Genomic DNA, 20,961 nt, shown 5'->3' on the forward strand with positions numbered 1-20,961 from the left:
AAATATAGTTGAAATACAATGTTATATTCATTTTAGTTGTTATACAACATAGTGATTTAACAATTGTATACATTATTCAGTGCTTACCCCATTAAGTATAATTTATCACCTGTAACCATACAAAGTTATTACAGTATTACTGACTCCATTTCCAGTGCTGTACTTTTCATCTTCATGACTTACTTATTTTATAACTAAAAGTTTGTAGCTCTTAATCTCCTTTACCTGTTTTGCCCATACTCCCACCCCTGTCTACTCGGGCAACCACCAGTTTTTTCTCTGTATTTATGAGTCTCTTTCTGTTATTTGTTTGTTCATTTATTGTTTAGATTCCACATCTCAGTGAAATTATATGGTATTTGTCCTTGTCTTATTTCACTTAACATGATACTCTGTTGGTCTATCCATGTGGTCACAAATGCCAAAATCTCATCTTTTTTATTCCTCTATTGGTGGATACTTGGGTTGCTTCCATATCTTGGCTATTGTAAATAATGCTGCAGTAGGGGCACTGACTGGCTCAGATGGTAGAGCATGCGACTCTTGATCTCGGGATTGTGAGTTCAAGCCCCATTTTGGGTGTAAAGATTACTAAAAAAAAAAAAAACTTGCCATAAACATAGGGGTACTTCTTTTCAAATTCATGTTTTTATTTTCTTAAGTAAATACCCAGTGGTGGAATAAAAAGATTATATGTACAATCCCGAAAGTTTTAGGGTTTTAACCCTATGGACCAAAATTTAAGCTACTAATCATTGTATTATGAAGAGTGTAGTATAATCCACAGTTATTTTCACTAAACTGTAATTTGTCACTCTATACTTGACTACTTTTTAATGAAATACTTAAGTACCATGTCTGAGTCTTATTTATGAATGAAGGAATGAATGCCAGTCTTATACATAGTGTAAATTATCAAGTAAACTTTCAAAACTATTCATTTAGCTATTACTGAACTTGTTTGACTCTGATTAAGCTGGGCTAACAAGGTAAGAAGGTATGTCAGGGTTTCCATCCTAAATTTGCTTGTATGGTCTAGTAGTCAACTTGGAAGTTGTACGCATGTAAATAAGTAAGTATAATTTTTTTAAAACTATAATAAAAACATGTCCTGATGATTGTTTATATCGGATTCAGAATGTTTTATTTCTTTCTTTTTAAAGATGTTATTTATTTATTTGACAGAGAGAGAGAGATCACAAGTAGGCAGAGAGCCCAATGCGGGGCTCGAACCCGGGACCCTGAGATCATGACTTGAGCTAAAGGCAGAGGCTCTACCCACTGAGCCACCCAGGCACCCCTCACAGGGTATTTTAAAGAACAAGGGAATAATAGCGACCATATAGGCATTTGTTAAAATAATTGTTAAGGTAATTTGTCCTACTAAAGATTGAAATGGGGTCCCCTGGGTGGCTTAGTTGTTAGGCGTCTGACTTCAGCTCAGGTCCTGATCCCAGAGTCCTGGGTCAAGCCCCAGGTCAGGCTCCCTGCTTCGCAGGAAGTCTGCTTCTCCCTCTCCCACTCCCCCTGCTTGTGTTCCCTCTCCCGCTTTGTCTGTCTCTGTCAAATAAATAAATGGAATCTTTAAAAAAAAAATTTTTTAAAGATTGAAATGTAAGATTTATTAACCATGTAATAATGAAATTTAGCATATTCTTCTAGTTGTAACAAACTGCTCCTGCGGTATTTGGGTCTCTAAGACATCATACTCCATTACAATACAAGCTGATCAATGTTCTCCATGGAGAGACTCCTCACTTTAATAATAAAAGGGAAAAATAATTTAATACATTGAAAATTACTAAGACGTTTCTGAAGAGCCCATTTTCAGATTTTAACACTGAAGTAGTGTAGGGCGCCTGGGTGGCTCAGCTGGTTAAGTGTCTGCCTTCAGTCCAAGTCATGATCTCAGAGTCCTGAGATCAAGCCCCGCATTGGGCTCCCTGCTCAGCAGGAAGTCTGAGTCTCTCTCTCTCTCTCTCTCTTTCTTTTCTCTCTCCCTCTTCCTGTCCCCAATACTCATTTCTCTCTCAAATAAATAAATTCTTTAAAAAAAAAAATGAAGTCATGTAAAAGTATATACCAAATATGCATATCTAAGTAATCATACTTTAGCTTTTCATCTTGCTTTCTTACCTCTATGCTGTTAATACCCTTACATAATAAATGAAAAGCCAAGATGAGTGTGAAGGTGAACAGGTGGAGCCAGCAAAAACTCTTGGGTCACTGAAGATGCCTTAGCCACAGTTTGACTTTAACTGAATATCATGCGTGTCTTTGTTACAGGAGGATGGACATAACAGTAAATATAGGAAATAATTAACAGGGAAAAATTGAACATTCTGAGATTGATTTTTTTTTAATAATGGGCTGAAGGGACTTTTATTTCTCTTTATTTTAGTCTGTCAAAATGAACGGCTGTGAAGAATATGGTGAAGAAAAGGTAAAAAGTGAAAGGTAAGAAAATAATCTTTTAAAGTATAACGATTCCATTCCTTTTTATTTTTTTTTAAGATTTTATTTATTTATTTGACAGACAGAGATTACAAGTAGGCAGAGAGGCAGGCAGAAAGAGGAGGAAGCAGGCTCCCTGCTGAGCAGAGAGCCCAATGTGGGGCTCCATCCCAGGACCTTGGGATCATGACCTGAGCTGAAGGCAGAGGCTTTAACCCACTGAGCCACGCAGGCGCCCCTTTATTCCTTTTTAGAAGTGCCATGAAGGGGGCATCTTGGTGGCTCAGTGGGTTAAGCCTCTGCCTTCAGCTCAGGTCATGATCCCAGGGTCCTGGGATCAAGCCCCACATCGCATCGCATCAGGGCTTTCTGCTCAGCAGGGAGTCTGCTTCCCTGCCTCTCTGCCTACTTGTGATCGGTGTCTATGAAAGAAAGAAAGAAAGAAAGGGAGGGAGGGAGGGAGGGAGGGAGGGAGGAAGGAAGGAAGGGAGGAAGGAAGGAAGAAAAGTGCCGTGAAGATTTTCATTTAGATGTTGCTTTTGAAATTAATTTATTCTTTTTCAATAAAAGGAGAATATTTGACTAAATTATGGACCTATGCTTGAATATTAGGATCATTCTTAAAATACAGCTACAAGGAGGTTCTAATGACATGTGATAGTGTGTTTAGTAAAACATTCCTCCAAAAAATAAGTTTATCCTTGACCATGGGAAAACTGAAAGAAAGGTCTAAAAGGGAATGTGCCAACAATGATGATAGTGATTATCTTCTAAAAGGATTTAAATAAAGCCAAATAAGATAAGAAACATTTTAAAATCCCAATATTTTGTCTCTTCTTGACAACAGTTTCTAATATAAAAGAGGATTTGTACCAGTACATTGTTTAGTGTTTTAAAAAAGTTACACAAGGGGTGGGTTAAGCCTCTGCCTTCGGCTCAGATCTTGAGCTCAAGGTCCTGGGATCAAGCCCTGCATCAGGCTCTCTGCTCAGCAGGGAACCTGCTTCCCCCCCACCCCTCTCTCTCTGCCTGCCTCTATGCCTACTTGAGATCTCTCTCTGTCAAATAAATAAATAAAATCTTTAAAAAAAGAAAAAAAGTTATACAAATGAGTTGGCCAACAAAGTGATTATACATAAATGAGTTTTGCTCCATATCCGATAATAACCTAACAAAGGGAGCTACTTACATTTTCCTAGAAAAGCAAATTGACAGTACTTTATTTTTTACTAAATAAAATTAAACAAGGGGGGGTACATATTATTAATGTAGAAATGCATACAGTTTAAATTTGAAAGATTAGGGGTGCCTGGATGGCTCAGCGTCTGCCTTTGGCTCAGGTCAAGATCTCAGGGTCCTGGGATGGAGCCCTGCATTGGCTCTCTGCTCAGCAGGAGGCCTGCTTCTTCCTCACATTCCTGCTGCTGTGTTCTCTCTCTCTCTCTCTTTCTCTCTCTGTCATAAATAAAATCACAAATACATACAGACATACATATATACATACATTTAAAAGATTAAACAAATATCTGGGCCAGCGGCCAATAATTGTAAAAATACAGACAGGCTATACTCTGTTAAGCAGGGGAAGGGGAGGAAAGAGGAAGCCTAGATAAGTATATGTAATTTATTTGGGTGGCAGTTGGAAACACTATTAACATAAATTTTATCTGCAGGTTACTAGTTCTTAGATACTTTTTAATTTTACGATCTCTGAAATCATGTACAATCATCAATATTGTTTCTTAATGTAAACAACAGTGTATCTTGCAGGGATAGATGTCATAGATTGAAAGAACTCTAGTAACCTAACCTTCAGTCTAGTAATTTGACTTCTCAAGAATTGCTCCTACTATGACATGTGTGCAAAGACATTTCTACAAAAATTTCATGGCAGGGACGCCTGGGTGGCTCAGTTGGTTGGACGACTGCCTTCGGCTCAGGTCATGATCCTGGAGTCCCGGGATCGAGTCCTGCATCGGACTCCCAGCTCCATGGGGAGTCTGCTTCTCCCTCTGACCTTCTCCTCGCTCATGCTCTCTCTCACTGTCTCTCTCTCAAGTAAATAAATAAAATCTTTAAAAAAAAAAAATTTCATGGCAAAATCATTTATACTTCAAAAAAAAAGTTAATGTACCCAAAATAAATTAAGATGTACTCACACAAGCACCCATGAAATACTAAAGCAGCTAATCAAAAGAATAAGAAAGAAGGTAATGGCTGATGGAAGGATCTCCAAACTATATCCTTACAGATAAAATGTACTTACTGGTGACAAAAGCAACCTCATGGATGCAGAGCTTGCAAATTAAATGTTAATTGTAACCCACAATTAGCTGGAGTAGAGGAAAACATCCGCCATCAAAGCAGCATAATTGCCACCCTGTTATTGACGTCTGGGGAGAATTGTACATGTCTTGCTTTAGTGGTATGTCCTACTGCCATCAGACAGATGTACTGCCTTGCTCCTCCTGAATATTAGAAAATGGAAAGATGTGTTCAGCCTTTTACATTATCCTTTTTCACCTCATCACTAAACGTTTCATTTGCCTAGATTCTCTTGCCTACCCATCCTCCTTACTGGGGAGATGGCATCTACTGTGTACCCCTAAATAATAAGAACGTGTACTGTGCTTTATTACATTAAGTGATTACCCTGATACAGAAGTGTCCTTCTAGCCCCCCACTGTAGCAAAAGATGGATGTCCATCCATAGGGACCTCTATAAATAAATTAAGATACCGCCATGCAATACAATAGTAGGGAGCTATTAAAAAGACAAGAGAGGGTTACCTGGGTGGCTCAGTCAGTTAAGTGTCCAACTCTTGATTTCAGCTCAGGTCTTGATCTCAGGGTAGTGAGTTCAAGCCCCATGTTGGGGTCCACGCTGGGCATTGAGCCTACTTAAAAAGAAAAAAAAAAAAAGATGAGCTATTCTCACACAATTGTAATGGGTTATCCACGCTGAAGGACGGAAACCAACCACTCTCTACCTCCTTCAATCTAAGGTTCAAGACAGGTTTTGTTTGAGGATTAATTTTAGACTATATTAAACAATTCTGTACTTGAGTTTAATTTCCACTGACCAATGAATTTTAGGAATTGTGGACTTGGGTTTTTTTAATCAGATGATTTATTTTTAAATATCATGAAATTGTAGCGGAAACAAGGGAATCAAGGACATAATATTTAAATTTATTTCAGGGACAAAACTGAATAAAATATTACCACTGTGTTTTGTTGTCATAGCTTGATTCAAAAGTCACAAGAAAGGAAGCCTGATGACGATGACGAGATAACATGGGGAAGTGATGAATTGCCAATAGAAACAACAAACCATGAAGATTCCGATAAAGGCAAGAATTTTCTGAGCAATTTTCTCATCAAAAATAATAGACTGGGAGAGGGGGGTGGGGTTATGGACATTGGGGAGGGTATGTGCTTCGGTGAGTGCTGGGAAGTGTGTAAACTTGGCGATTCACAGACCTGTACCCCTGGGGCTAATAATACATTATATGTTCATAAAAAAATTTTTAAAGAGTTAAAAAAAAAAAATAGATCCAAAAAAGCGTTCAAAAATTAGTTTTCAGAATATATGGATGTGTTATTTCACTGTATGTGTACATTATTTGGTTCCATACATAAGGTAAAATCACATAGACAAACATCAACATTCAGTTTTATAACTAGATATTTGCACAGGTGTGGGCTAAAACTCTCAGTGGCTTAAAGTAAAACACACAAATAAACATGTAAATAATTAGAAACACAAAGTCACACAATTTTGCCATTCTGGACGATAGTCGAGAAACATTTTATTTATAATAATAATTATAAAAAATAAATAAAGTATTTTGAGAATACTCAAAAAGAGGAAATTAATACCCTTGCATCTCAACCTCATTTTTTAAAACTAAGAGTCATTTGCTCTGTCCTAGTACTGCCTCTTTTATTTTATAACTGAGGCAGTAGAGAAATGAGGCTCTATCTAGTGTATCATTTCTCTTTTTTTATAAAGGCAATGTTATACTAATGCAATGAAAGACATGGTTTGTAATCTGAAGTCTTAGTTGTTAAAGGAAATTAAAGTTGAAGTAACACTTTTTCGATTTAGGTAAACTGTTGCTATCAGTGTTGGTGCTCTTGTCAAATCCTGTAGCCCATGCTCATCTCCAGCTTTTGGGCTCCTGTTGCCTTTATACTCTGTTCTGTAAAAGTTTAGAGTTATTTTTTGTAAGTGTACTCTGTATTTACAGCTAGCCTTCACCCCACTGGATGTTCAGCTTCTTGAAGTATCTTGTACAACTCTGTGTACCCCACAGAGCCAGTGTTATTGTTGCCTACCTAGTAGCTGCATCATCAGAAAGCTATACTTGTAGCTACAAGACTATAGCAAGAACTCTCTCCTGCTTTTTTCCAGGATAATAGTTGCCTTCTTGTATAAGCAGTTTCCGTAGAGCAGGTCCTAAATTAGATACACACTTCTCCCAAGACATTGATATCACTCATTTGATAAGCTCCTGGAGACCCCCCCAGTTTTAATTTGTATTGAGAAAGCTTTCAAATGCCCAGGATATAGGCACTGAGTACCAAACCAGGGTAGAGAGAGAAGGCATCCGTGTTTCTAGTGCATGTCGCATTATAAGGAATTTCTGAAGCATCTCCCTTCATCTTTTCCCCAATGTGCTTGGAAGCTAATTTAAGTGCAAAGCAATACCTGGACTAGATATATTTTGAAACTCTAAGTACATGAGAGCCAAGAGCCTTAAGAATTTCTGAGCAGTCAGTGAGGTGTTTCCTTAAAAGTTGGGTACTAGGGCCTTGCTATATGGCCAAGATTTTATTGTGTTAATTGTAGGTATCTGCCTGCCTGTTCTCCTGCCTTATTAATTCTGAAGACTCTTGCTTTCGTAAAAGCAGATGAGGTGAGAATAGGCTCAAATAAGTTCCCTTATTAGCTAAGTCACTTTGAGGGGTTTTTTGTTTTTTGTTTTTAAACAACTGCTGTCGGTGCATCGGGATGACTCTGTCAGTTAAGTATCTGTCTTCAGTTCGGGTCATGATCTCAGGGTCCTGGGATAAAGCCCCACGTTGGACTCCCTGCTCAGCTGGGAGTCTGCTTCTCCCTCTCCCACTGCCCCAACCCCCCATCCTTGTGCTTTCTCTATATATAAATAAATAAATAAATAAATTTTTTTTAAATCAACTATTGTCTTCTTAGATCATCCCTTTCTGACAAATGAGGAGCTTGCTGCACTCCCCATCATCAAAGTGCTCCCCTCTGGTAAATACACTGGTACCAAGTTGAAATCAGTCATTCGAACATTGAGAGGTTTATTAGATCAAGGAATTCCTTCTAAGGAGCTGGAGGTAAGTGGCTTCTGCCAATGTTTCTTTCCCAAACAAAGTTTTATGCAAAATTAGGAGAAATTTTTTAAATGTCCATTACTTTGCAAATTTACTTCCAACTTAGAGCACCATCTTGTTCTATCCAGCAGAAAATTAATTCTCACAATTAGGATCCTAGTTGTATTGTTTTAAAGAGATCTCTTTAACCACTTTGGAGCTTAATAAATCTCTCCAAAGATTAACTTCCCTGCCTCAGAGTAGAGATAGACATTTCTTTAAGTCAGGTGTCAAGGGTCAATTCCAACTATTTACTAAACTTTATAATTAGAATACTGTTGATTTGGTTTATTAGTAATAGTTTCTAGTTTAATATAGCTCCAGAAATATGTTCAGTGCAGTGGTTCAGAGCCCTTCCTCATGTGGTCTTGCTTGCAATGTCCATATTTACCACCAGCCACAGAGGAATGTAGCACGACTGTGGTTTTGAGGTTTACCTTGTTCATCTCCCTCAAACCATATGCTTACTTTACCCACTTCCTGAGCTTTTCATAACCACTAAAGTGAAAGGAGCTAACTTCTTTTGAGAGCTTCTGGAATGTGATAGATGCTTTGTATTTAATATTCAAAATAATGTATATCTCATTAATATATTTGGAAACAAGTTCACAATACTTCCTCTCCATTTTACAGCAATTTTTTCTTTAAGGCTTAAGTTTAAATGTCACCATTCCAAAGACCTGCCATCACAACACTCTATAAAGTAGATCTTTATTTTTTTTCTAACCTACGACTTGTTAATTTCTTCAAAGCATTTATCACAGCATTTGTTTACTTCTTTACTGATTCTTTCTCCCAATAGTCTGTAAGCTCAAGGAGAACCAGAATCCTATCTCCTTTCTCACCACTGTATTCCTAGCACTTATTACAGTGTCCTGCATCTAGTAGGCATTTTCAATATATATTTGCGTGGATGGATGGATGAAGAGATAAATGGGTGGATTAATGAGTGAATGAAAAGTGAAAGTTGGCTTTAAAAACCTAGGACTATCGGGGCGCCTGGGTGGCTCAGTGGGTTAAAGCCTCTTGCCTTCAACTTAGGTCATGATCCCAGAGTCCTGGGATCGAGCCCCGCATCAGGCTCTCTGCTCAGTGGGGAGCCTGCTTCCCTCTCTCTGCCTGCCTCTCTGCCTACTTGTGATCTCTCTCTATCAAATAAGTAAATAAAATCTTTTTCTTTTAAATTAAAAAAAATAAAAAATAAAAATAAAAACCTAGGACTATCTAACCACAACTCTACCACATGGGATATTCTATGATCCCATAGACAATATTGTCAAGAAATTCTGCTCCAGCCCATTACTTTAAGCCAAAGTTGCTTTTATATTTTTTTTCCTAAAATATAATTATAGATCTCTGTAAACTTTAATTTAAAATTAAGGTACAGGGGCTCCTGGGTGGCTCAGTGGGTTAAGCCGCTGCCTTCGGCTGGGGTCATGATCTCAGGGTCCTGGGATCGAGCCCCGCATCGGGCTCTCTGCTCAGCAGGGAGCCTGCTTCCCTCTCTCTCTCTCTCTCTGCCTGCCTCTCTGCCTACTTTTGATCTCTGTCTGTCAAATAAATAAATAAAATCTTTAAAAAAATAAAAATAAAATAAAATTAAGGTACAAATTGCAGCCTCACAAATTTAGTTGACTACATGTTAAAGATATTTACAACAATATATTTCAACAACTGGTATATCAGATTAGTTTTGGGATTTTAGACTCGCTTATCTTAACAGAACATACCTATTTCTTAACATTCAAAGTCTGCCCTGATCAGTAGCCAATTTTACACCCTGCATATTTAAAGCTTTTGCAATTGTTACTGAATTACTGCTTATCTCAACAAATGTAGCTTTATTTCCATTTTTTCTTGCAGAATCTCCAGGAATTAAAACCTTTGGATCAGTGTCTGATTGGACAAACTAAGGAAAACAGAAAAAAGAATCGATATAAAAATATACTTCCCTGTAAGTTTAATTTGGCTTCAAATCAAATATGTGTCTAATATAATTTGAACTGATTTAAAACTTTTGTGCCAGTTTACCCTATCTCTAACACAAGTGTGCACACACACACACACGAACACATATTAGGTATTTATATCAGTAACAAATACATTTAGATATACAATGTAAGTACCTTCTTAAACTATATATTCTGAAAAATCAATCAGAAGAATCTAAACTACTTATTCAGACTTTCATGGATTTTGCAGCATAGTATTAGAAATTAATCAGTGATGCCAAATCAGTAGTTTTATTATTTTTAAATATTTATTTATTTATTTGAGAGAGAAAGAGCATGCACATGTGTGAGGATAGGGAAGGGACCGAAGGAGAGGGAGAGGGAGAGAATCTCAAGCAGACTCCCTGCTAAGTGCAGACAGAGCCTGAGCTCTACCTCATGACTCTGAGATCATGACCTGAACCAAAATCAAGAATCCAATTCTTAACTGACTAAGACACCCAGGCACCCCCAATCAGTAATTTTAACGTCTTCTTAAAACTGTGAATTGGGGGGCATCTGGGTGGCTCAGTAGGTTAAGCCTCTGCTTTTAACTGAGGCTCAGGTCGTGATCTCAGGAAGCAGGGAGCCTGCTTCCCCCTCTTTCTCTGCCTGCCTCTCTGCCTACTTGTGATCTCTCTCTCTCTCTCTCTGTCAAATAAATAAATAAAATCTTTTTCTTTTTTTTTTTTTTTAAATATGAATTGGGGCACCTGGGTGGCTCAGTCAGTTAAGCATCTGCTTTCTGCTCAGGTCATGATCCTGGGGTCCTGGGATCGAGTTTCACATCAGGCTCCTGGCTCAGTGGGGAGTCTGCTTCTCCCTCTGCCTGCTGCTCCCCCTGCTTGTGCTCTCTTTCTGTCTCTCTCACAAATAAATAAACAAAACATTTTTTTTTTTTAAATATGAATCAGCTTCTACAGGAAGGGGCACCTAGTTGGCTTGGTTGCTAGACTACATGACTCTTGATCTCAGGGTCCTAAGTTCAAGCCCTACATTGGGTGTGGAGCCTTCTTTAAAAAAAATAAATTTAAAATTTTTTTTAAAAGTTGTCATTCATGAATTCACTTCAGCTTGAGCAGTTTCTTAGTCCATGTATCACACCAACATCTATTTATTCCACTCATTCTAACTTCAGAGAAATTTCTATGATACATTATACATGCATGTGGCTGCAATGGTACCAACAATGGTACTACCAAGTTACATTAGAGTTTGAATTGTTCAGATACTAGGAGGAAAAAGCGAATTTTTTTTTACCACATTTTACTGATTTCACCAATCAACAAGTGATTTTTTTAAATATATAGAGATATAGCCAAAATATTAATGTCTAGCAACTTTTTTTTTTTAAGCAACTTCTTACAGTAATCATCAGCCATATTTATATATATCAGCACACTGGGTTCCACTGTGTATGATACAACAATCCTATCTTTACCAGGAAGTCATAAATTCAAAAATCTAAAATAGAATAGTGGCAAATCATGTAATAAATAACAATACAATTGAATTTTTTCAACCAAGTTGCAAGACACAAAATTTATTTTGGAAAACTTCCTGTGAGAACTGAATCTTAGCATTTTAAAATGAAATCAATAATGGTTCAGCATAAAGTAGGTAGGAATTATTTCACCACCACCCCGCCCACAATGGCCAGACTAGCCTCTCAAAGTCAAATGAGCTAAGCCATAAATCCAAAACTACTGAGTGGATTTTTTTCCATGGACTAAGAGGTAGAAGTCAAGTAATTGAAGGGCAATTGATTTTGAAACACTACTGAAGTCATAATTTGATAATCATAGAAATTACCAGTTAAATTTATAAATATTTTAAATAGAAATGACTTTTGATGTACATATAGTACATACTGATTAATTCTCTTGGACAAGGTGGCTTACATATAGTTTTCACTGGTTTGAAAATTTATATTTTAACTACGAAATTACAACCAGACAAAGACAGGGGCCTGTATGCCTGGAGAATAAAGTGAGTTACCTTTTTACTTATTGGGTTAATGTTTTGGCTACTGATTTAAAAGTATATAATTTAATTAAATTAGCAAGAGGTAATTATGCCAATTATATTTGTAAGATGTACTTTGATCATTTGATTATAATACTAATTTTTATTTTATGAAATAATCTTCTGGCATTGTCGTTCATTAAATTCATCATTATCGTCATTAAAAATAAGGATGGATAAGGTGTGCCTGGGTGGCTCAGTGGGATAAACCTCTGTCTTCAGCTCAAGTCATGATCTCAGGGTCCTGGGATTGAGCCCCGATGGGGCTCTCTGCTCAGCAGGGAGCCTGCTTCCCCCCTGCCCCCGCCTGCCTCTTTGTCTACTTGAGATTTCTGTCAAATAAATCCTTAAAAAAACTTTTAAAAAAAATAAGGATGGATAAGAAGTAGCAAAGTACATTTGTTTCTCTAGGAACTTATTAAGAAGTTCTAAATGTATTAATTGATTTATTAATTTTAATTAACCAAATCTGTATAAATAATATCAAATTGTCAGAAACTCACTGAGTTGACATCTTAGATATACTTGTAACAAGAGCAAAATCAGTAAATATAAAATGATTCGATTGTAATTTGAAAATATGCCTCATTAAAAAGTATGATTTCATTTATGGTTCTGAGGAATTTCTCGTAATTTTTGACTCATGCTGTTTATGAGGTTCTTGTTTAAAAATGCATGATATAGATGGCTCTGTTTTGTGGTGGGAAATTCACAGATGATGCCACAAGAGTTCCTCTTGGAGATGAAGGCGGCTATATCAACGCCAGCTTCATTAAGATACCCGTGGGAAAAGAAGAGTTCGTTTACATTGCCTGCCAAGGACCTCTCCCTACAACTGTTGGAGATTTCTGGCAGATGATTTGGGAACAAAAATCCACAGTGATAGCCATGATGACCCAAGAAGTAGAAGGGGAAAAAATAAAATGCCAGCGCTACTGGCCTAACATCCTAGGCCAAACAACAATGGTCAATGACAGGCTTCGGCTGGCTCTTGTGAGAATGCAGCAGCTGAAGGGCTTTGTAGTACGAGCAATGGCCCTAGAAGAGATTCAGGTAAGTGAGTTAAATCTTTCCGTCTCCTAAGGCTTATCTCCTAGTTGGAATGCAGGCCTGGACACTTTCCACATCAGTGTATTTCTAAATGAAAGCCAGCAACTTGGGGCTTCTCATTTCAGTGGAACTAATGTCACCCATTATTTTTTATCTAACAGACACTTAAATGTGACCTTCTTACTGCCAGTTTCCTCCAATGCATACTGTATTAGGATGAAATGAGAATACACGCCTTTAAGGTGACCATCCATCATCCTTTGCTTAGTGATAGAACAGAATGGCTCAGAAGCTATGTGCTAGAAATGTGTTTTTGGTTTTGTTCTTTAAGGTGAAACCTCTAAGAAGAATGAATAAAACAATCAATTAAAAATCTGAGTAGCAAATATTCCCCCATAAGCACAACATATTTGGTAATGCATGGACAATTGTAACATAAATGTTTGTCATTTGGGTAATTCCTTCTATGGCCACTTTACCATTGAATCAATTTAGCTTGAATTAGGTAAGTGGTTATACCTTAAGTAAAACCGCTACTTTTCCTCACCTCCGCACTCCCTCAATTTCATCCTCCTCCCAGTAGTACTAGCTTAAGTATAAGTATGGCTGACCCTTGAACGAAACGGGAGTTAGGGGTACTGACTCCCATGGAGTCCAAAATCCACATATAACTTTGGACTCTCCATAAACTTAACTACTAACAGCCTACTGTTGACCTAAAGTCTTACTGGTAATATAAATAGTCCTTTAACACATATTTTATATACTATATGTATTACAGACTGAGTCTTACAACAAACTAAGCTAGAGAAAAAAAATGTCAAGGAAATCATAAGGAAGAGAAAATATTTACAGTACTGTACTATGAAAAAAAAAAAAAACCGCACGTAAATAGACCTGTACAATTCAAACCCATGTTGTTTGATGCTCAACCCTAATGGGTTTCCTTTTGGACTTGGACTTGATTCTATTGGTCACATGTAAACATAGCCTAATGATTTCCTTCATGGTTTTTTTATGTGATTTTATAAATAATTAAAGATTATACCTTCTTATTCACACCAGCCTACCTATTACTTATACTAATGTAGTCATTCCTTAAATGATTTGTTTAATTAATAGAAGGTTTGTACAGCCTGGGCCCTGTTATGGAATCTAGGGATTCAGCAGTTAGCCATACAGACAAAAAGAAATCCCTGACCTCATGGAGTTCACTTTTTAATGAGGAAACACTAGTATTGATGATGCTGTGGAAAAAACTCTAAAGGAGTTGATTGAGCCAAGGGATGAGGGGGCAGGTAGGGATTTCAGTCAGAAACAGCAAGTGCAAAGGCCCCGACTTGAACTGTACCTCGTGTTTTCAAAGAACCACAGAGAGGTCCCTGTGGTGGAGCAAAGCAACTACCAGGAACAGGTCAGGTCTGAGAAGGAGCTGGGTCAAGGGCTTGTAAGCCGTTGCACTGACGGTGGCTTTTATCTAGAGTACCTTTGAGGTGGAGTCATTTAGAAAGGTTGTTATTCATATCAATGTAATCTGCTTTTAGGGTTTCAAAAGAAATTGTTACCAGTGTTTAAAATGTGGATTTAGCAATCTCCTTGATAAAGACCCTCCCTGTGTCGTGGAACCGAGTCTTCTTGTCTCTTGCATCTGTCCTTTGATTTGATCCAATGGGCAAGCCAAAGTTTGAAAGGACCGTATATTATGAAGAACTAAAACATATGTGTGAATGATACAGTATTTATCTATTTCTTGTATTGTACAATTTCAGACAGGAGAGATACGACATATTTCTCATCTGAATTTCACTGCCTGGCCAGACCACGATACACCTTCTCAGCCAGACGACTTGCTCACTTTTATCTCTTACATGAGACACATTCATAGATCCGGACCAATCATCACACACTGCAGCGCTGGCATTGGACGTTCAGGGACCCTGATATGCATAGATGTGGTCTTAGGATTAATCAGTCAAGATCTGGAAGTGAGTACAACATACAGGCTGAACTAGCAGTCAACCAGAATTAACAGTGGAATCTAATACTGTGTTATGATCTTGGAATTTTTTTATTTAGCTGGGGTTTTGGGGGGTTACTTAAGTAAAATCTTAAGATTTTTTGTAAGTAATCTCTATACCTGATGTGGGGCTCAATCTCACAACCCCAAGATCAAGAGTCATATGTTCCAACTGAGGCAGCCAGACACCCCTATTTAGTAGCTTTTATGAATGCCTTAATTTCCTTACTATATCAAATTGTATTTTAGGGGTACCTGGATGGCTCAGTTGGTTCAGTGTCTGCCTTTGGCTCAGGTCATGATCTTGGGGTCCTGGGACTGAGCCCTACATAGGGCTCCTAGTTCAGTGAGGAGTCTGCTTCTCCCTCTCCCTCTGCCCCTTCCCCCAACTCATGCACATGATCTCTCTCTCTCTCTCTCTCTCAAATAAATACATTAAATCTTTTTTTAAAAGACAATCTACTCTTTTTTTTTTTAAGATTTTATTTATTTATCTGACAGAAAGAAAGAGAGCACAAGCAAGGGGAGCAGCAGGCATAGGGAGAAGGAGAAGCAGACTCCCCACTGAGCAGGGAGCCCAACTGGGGGCTCAATCCCAGGACTCTGGGATCACGACCTGAGTCAAAAAGACACTCAACCATCTGAGCCACCCAAGCACCCCAAATTAAATCTTTTAAAAAAAAAAATTTATTTTAGTTAATGTTCAAAACTACTCAGACCATAATCAAGAAGAAGTAATATTTCAATTTTGTATTTGTTCTACTGGTATTAACCATGTGCTTAAAATTTCTTAGCAGTATTAGATTTACTCTTTATAGTCTGTAGGTTTCTATACAGTAAAGTCAGTTTCACTGTCACACTTAGGGAGAGAAATATTGAAACACTGGGGTGCCTGGATAGTTCAGTCTGTAGAACATGCAGCTCTTGACCTTGGGGTCCTGAGTGCAAGCCTCACCTGGGGTGCAGAGTGCAAGCCTAACATTGGGTGTAGAGCTTACTTTAAAAATGGGGGGGGGGCCACCTGGGTGGTTCAGTCAGTTAAGTGTCTGACTATGGCTCAGGTCATGATCTCATGGTCTTAGTATCTGGCCCTGATGTATGCTCCTTGCTCAGCAGCGAGCCTGCTTGTCCCTCTGCCCTTCCCCTTACTTGTGTGCTCTTGCGCTGTCTCTCTCAAGTGAATAAATAAAAATCTTTAGAAATAGATGTAGAGAGAGAAGCATAAAAGAAAGTATATTTATGAAATAAAAAGACATTTTTGTTATTGTTTACCTATGAGTGGGAAATGTATACTTTGTTCTACAAACTGATGCTAATCTCTAAATTATTCCCACTTTAAAAAATATTATTAAGTAAACAAAATTAATTATTTTAATCTTATTTAAAATCTAAATTAGTATAAACCTTACTTAAAATGTTAGAATATCTTGCCATAAAATTATGGTCTCTTAAAGAATTTTCACTAAAAGCATTTGTCTTGCTCTATACACACTATTGTGTCTACCAATAATTTAAGTAGAATGAAACAAAGTCTATTTCTCCCTTGTTTCAAAGTGCCAGTATCAGTGAAAATAAAAAGATCAGGAATTTTAATCTGAAAAGCAAACTGTAAGAAAAATAGTTTACTTTTTTTTTTTTTTTTTTAATGTTAATATTAGAAAATAGTCAAATTCCTGGGATGCCTGGGTGGCTCAGTCAGGCTAACCTTAGTCAGGTTAAGCATCTGCCTTCGACTCAGTTCATGATGACAGGGACCTGGGATCAAATCCCACATCAGGCTCCTTGCTCAGTGGGGAGCCTACCTCTCCCTCTGCCTGCTGCTCCCCCTGCCTGTGTGGTCTCTATCTTTCTCTCTCTAACAAATAAATAAAATCTTTTTAAAAATTTTAAAAAAGAGAGAGAGAAATTAGTCAAATTCCAGAGGGGAGAGAATTTCTTTTGGGGATTTTTTTGTTGGGGATTTTCAAGTAGAATAACCTCCCCTAATTCTTAACAAAGATCATAAATAAAATTATCAAATGTTGGCAGAGTCAGTTCACTGACTTTTGTCCAGAGCAGTTTCCCAACACTGCTAAAAGGAGGAGGAGGAGGAGGAGGTATGGAATCTTTGGGGTTCAAATTCAGTAACCCTTTTTATCTAACACACAGACCCTGTTTTCTTTGGCAGTTTGACATCTCTGACTTAGTGCGCTGCATGAGGCTGCAAAGACATGGAATGGTTCAGACAGAGGTGAGTCTTGGTTGGTGTCTTCTAATGAGGATTTTCGTGAAGACTCTGTAGTTTTCAAAATTCTGATTCTCTTCTTAAATGGTCCCCACATTATAACATAAAACCATAGATTTATGGTAATAAGGGACTTTATTTTTTTAAGCATGAGGACTAATTCTGAAAAAAATTAAAATACTTCAAAGATACCTCATTAAATGTTGCCTTTAATTTAAATGCAGGAAATGAGAAAATGCAGTATTTGCACTTAACAATATGTAGAGAATGGGGCAGCGTGTTGGGAGGGGGTAGTTTGGGTTGGCATAAAATAGCATATAATTTAGTGGCATTCTTTCCCCATTTCCAACTTTAAAGAAGGTAACATTCTTGCCACAGAAATTCCCTGAGAGGGAATGGTTTCGGCAGCATTGACAAGAAGTCCAGAAGGCAGGATAGAGTTGCTTAGCTTAGAGAAGACACTCTTGGGGCAGAGTGAATGGGTAGGTTTGTGTATCCTGTATTTTGATAACATTTCTCTTACCTGAAATCAAACCATGGGTTATATCACAGGCTGACCTACAGACATGTCTTTCACAGGAACTACATTTTGTAGAGTATCTGTCTGCTCTCAGTGGTTCAACTATCCTTACTGTTTGTAGTGTGAGGAGGGATATGGAAGCTATTTTCATATCTCATAAATTCACATTTCTCTACCTGTTAAAGAATATAGAAGTTTACCATCTTTAAAATTAAAATTTGCTTCATTAGCCTTCTGATATCTTTTTAATTCAAGTTAAACCTCCTAAATATTAAGCTGAGTTGCACACTTTTTTAGGTTAAGAAAGCATACTGATCTGTATAAGCAGTTCCTTAGACCCAGGAAACTGACTCATTCAACAAGTACTTATTCACTGAGGGCCTGCGGTGGACCAGGCACTTTTGTAGGCGCTTGGAGCACATCCGTGTTTGGAACAAAGACCCCCTCATGAGGTGGTGATGAGGAAGGCAGATATTAAACACATTAACTAAGTAAGTTATATAGGATCTTTGAAAGTGATAAGTGCTTTAGAAGATAAAAGAAAAAAAAATAGAGCGAGGCAAAGAGGTTGAGGCATGGCAGACTGGGGGAGGTATTTTAAATAGAGTAGCAGCCTCGAGGAAGTAACACTGAAGCAAAGACTTGAAGGAGGTACAGTGGGCACATGAGGCTATCCAAGAGTAACAGTATTTCAGGCAGACAAAGCCATCTGCTCTGAGGCAGGAGCAGGCCTGGTGTGCTTGAGAATGGCCATGGTTGGGGTGGCTGAGGTGAAAAGGGGAGTGACAGGGCCAGGCCTGGGCTCTCCTCTGAGGGAAATGGAGACAGCGCAGCATTATCATTGTGGACTGACATGACCCGACTTCCATTGTAAAGGTCCTCTCTGGCCACTGTGTTAGAATAAAACCGACGTGGGGGGAGGACGCAGGGTTAGAAGCAGGGAGGTCAGTTTGGCGGCAAGCAGTGGGCCCAGCCTGGAGTATGTGGATATAGGGAGAAGAGGCCATGGTGTGAAGTAGGTTTGCTAATGGATTGTTGGTGGCCTGAGAGAAAGTCAAGGATGATCGTGTGCAAATGTAGGAAAAGTTCAAGTACAGAGGAGCACCAAGGAAATAAAAGGGTTACCTATATTCCTATTTCTCAGAACTGCGCATGTTGTTTTTTTTTTTTTTTTTTAAAGATTTTATTTATTTATTTGACAGAGAGAGATCACAAGTAGTCAGAGAGGCAGGCAGAGAGAGAGAGGGAAGCAGGCTCCCTGCTGAGCAGAGAGCCCGATGCGGGACTCGATCCCAGGACCCTGAGATCATGACCTGAGCCGAAGGCAGCGGCTTAACCCACTGAGCCACCCAGGCGCCCCGAACTACGCATGTTTTAAACATTCTTACATTCTTTTAGACCGAGCACATGTGTAACAGGCATGAATGCTCACATACACCCAACCATTTTAAATGAGATTCAACTGTCGTTAGTGTTTTGTTGCTTTCCATTTAGTATATTGTGAATTTTTTCTGTCCACCCTCAGACTCATTAATTCCTTCCAAAGTATATTTAAAAAAACTCAGATCCCTGCACCGTCAACTTAACAGTAATTTCACCAAAAAAGAGTTGATTTCCCAAAAACTTTGATTTTCATATTCTTTCGTTCCAAATATTTAAAGAGCATTATTTTGTGTAGCTTCTTGTGTATTAATTTTTTGACATTTCAGAACATCAAGATGAGTTCAATAAATCTAGAGGAAATTTTGTAGGGACTTTATTTTTCCATTATAAGAGCAAATTATAAATATTACCAAAGCACAGAAATAAATGTGTCCTACCACAGACGATTTCAGTTAGGACTCTGGGGTATTTCCACCTGCCTACTCACTCACCTCCAAGGCTTTGCCCCTCCTCATTTTGTCAGTCTGGTTCAGTTTCTTATCATTTTGATGACACTGCACAATTCTATATCCTGCTTCTTATATTAAACATCATCACAAAATTTTTCCATATTTTCAAAATTACTCTTTTATATATATATATATATATAATTTCATATTATACATCTAGAGTCCTCTCTCTTTCTTTTTTTCTCTTGCCATAGGATCAATATATTTTCTGCTATCAAGTCATCCTTTATGTGCTGACACGTCTTCAAGCTGAAGAAGAGCAAAAAGAACAGCCACAGCTTCTGAAATAACATGAAAAGAACAGCCTTCTGGATGCGTCATCTCGCTCCCAACCTCCAACAGGTGTTCCTGTTATCTGCTTAAAATAAAGATCACAGGGCAGCAAGTCCATACAATATCATTATGCTTATTCTCCTCTACCTTAGAGGGGCATTCTTCACAACAATAAATAATATTGAAATGCTGTATTTTTACAGCTACTTTTTAGCCTGTGATAATTTAAAATTTTTTGACACTAACCGAACAGTGCAGATCTTAGGGGTGATCAAGGCAGCTTTTGATTATAGCTGAGGTTGCAAGGACACACCAAGTCTATTTGTAATGACCAATCTTGTTTATAGCAAAATTCCTTCCCAGCATTTTAATAGAGTTATTTTATAGGGGATACTTGAAACCAGTATTTAAGCTTTAAGTGACAGTAATATTGGCATAGAAAAAAGGTAGCAAAGGTTTACTGTATCAGTTTCTAATGTTTACTATATAGAATTTCCTGTAATATATTTATATACTTTTTCATGAAAATGGAGTTATCGGATACATTTGTAACTGCATTATATTTGTTATGCATCATCTCACTTTGTAAATAAAAATTCATCTTAAAAATATGGACAAGCCAAAGCATATGCAAACATTTTCAGCAATGTGTTCTTTCTTCTTCTTTTTTTCTTTTTTTAAGTAGGCTCTGCCCTCAGTGTGGAGCCCAACTCCAGGCTTGAACTCACAAACTGAGATCAAGACCTGAGCTGAGACTCAAGAGTCAGACGCTTAACCGATTGAACCACCCAGATGTTCCTTCAGTGTGTGTGTGTGTGTGTGTGTGTGTGTGTGTGTGTGTGTTAATTTAAATTCAATTTGGTTAATATATACTGTATTATTAGTTCCAGGGGTAGAACTTAGTGATTCATCAGTTGCATCTGATACCCAGTGCTCATTCCATCAAGTGCCCTCCGTAATGCCCATCACCCAGCTACCCCATCCCCCCACCATCTCCCTTCAGTGTGTTACTTCTTAACACACAGGCCTCAGGGGAAGCAAGAACTTTTGAGCCCCAATTTCCCATCTCCCCACTTGGTCCCAGTCATGGCAGCCACAGGGACCAAGAGTGT

General features: G+C 38.0%; 1 protein-coding gene across 10 annotated transcripts in view; it reads left to right on the plus strand.

Moving 5' to 3' along the window:
- Window positions 1-20,476, plus strand: part of PTPN13 (protein tyrosine phosphatase non-receptor type 13) — a 213,244-nt gene extending 192,768 nt beyond the window's left edge. For all 10 annotated transcript variants that reach the window (XM_032332798.1, XM_032332800.1, XM_032332799.1 and 7 more), the window contains 8 exons: window positions 2,402-2,457; window positions 5,701-5,807; window positions 7,673-7,821; window positions 9,721-9,811; window positions 12,589-12,926; window positions 14,693-14,908; window positions 17,108-17,170; window positions 19,771-20,476. In XM_032332798.1, the coding sequence (XP_032188689.1) occupies window positions 2,402-2,457; window positions 5,701-5,807; window positions 7,673-7,821; window positions 9,721-9,811; window positions 12,589-12,926; window positions 14,693-14,908; window positions 17,108-17,170; window positions 19,771-19,866 (1,116 nt within the window). In that variant the 3' untranslated portion in view covers window positions 19,867-20,476. The remainder of the gene's footprint in view (window positions 1-2,401; window positions 2,458-5,700; window positions 5,808-7,672; window positions 7,822-9,720; window positions 9,812-12,588; window positions 12,927-14,692; window positions 14,909-17,107; window positions 17,171-19,770) is intronic.
- Window positions 20,477-20,961: the final 485 nt, after the last annotated feature.

Source organism: Mustela erminea, chromosome 2, assembly GCF_009829155.1.
Source record: "Mustela erminea isolate mMusErm1 chromosome 2, mMusErm1.Pri, whole genome shotgun sequence".
Lineage (NCBI taxonomy): Eukaryota > Metazoa > Chordata > Mammalia > Carnivora > Mustelidae > Mustela > Mustela erminea.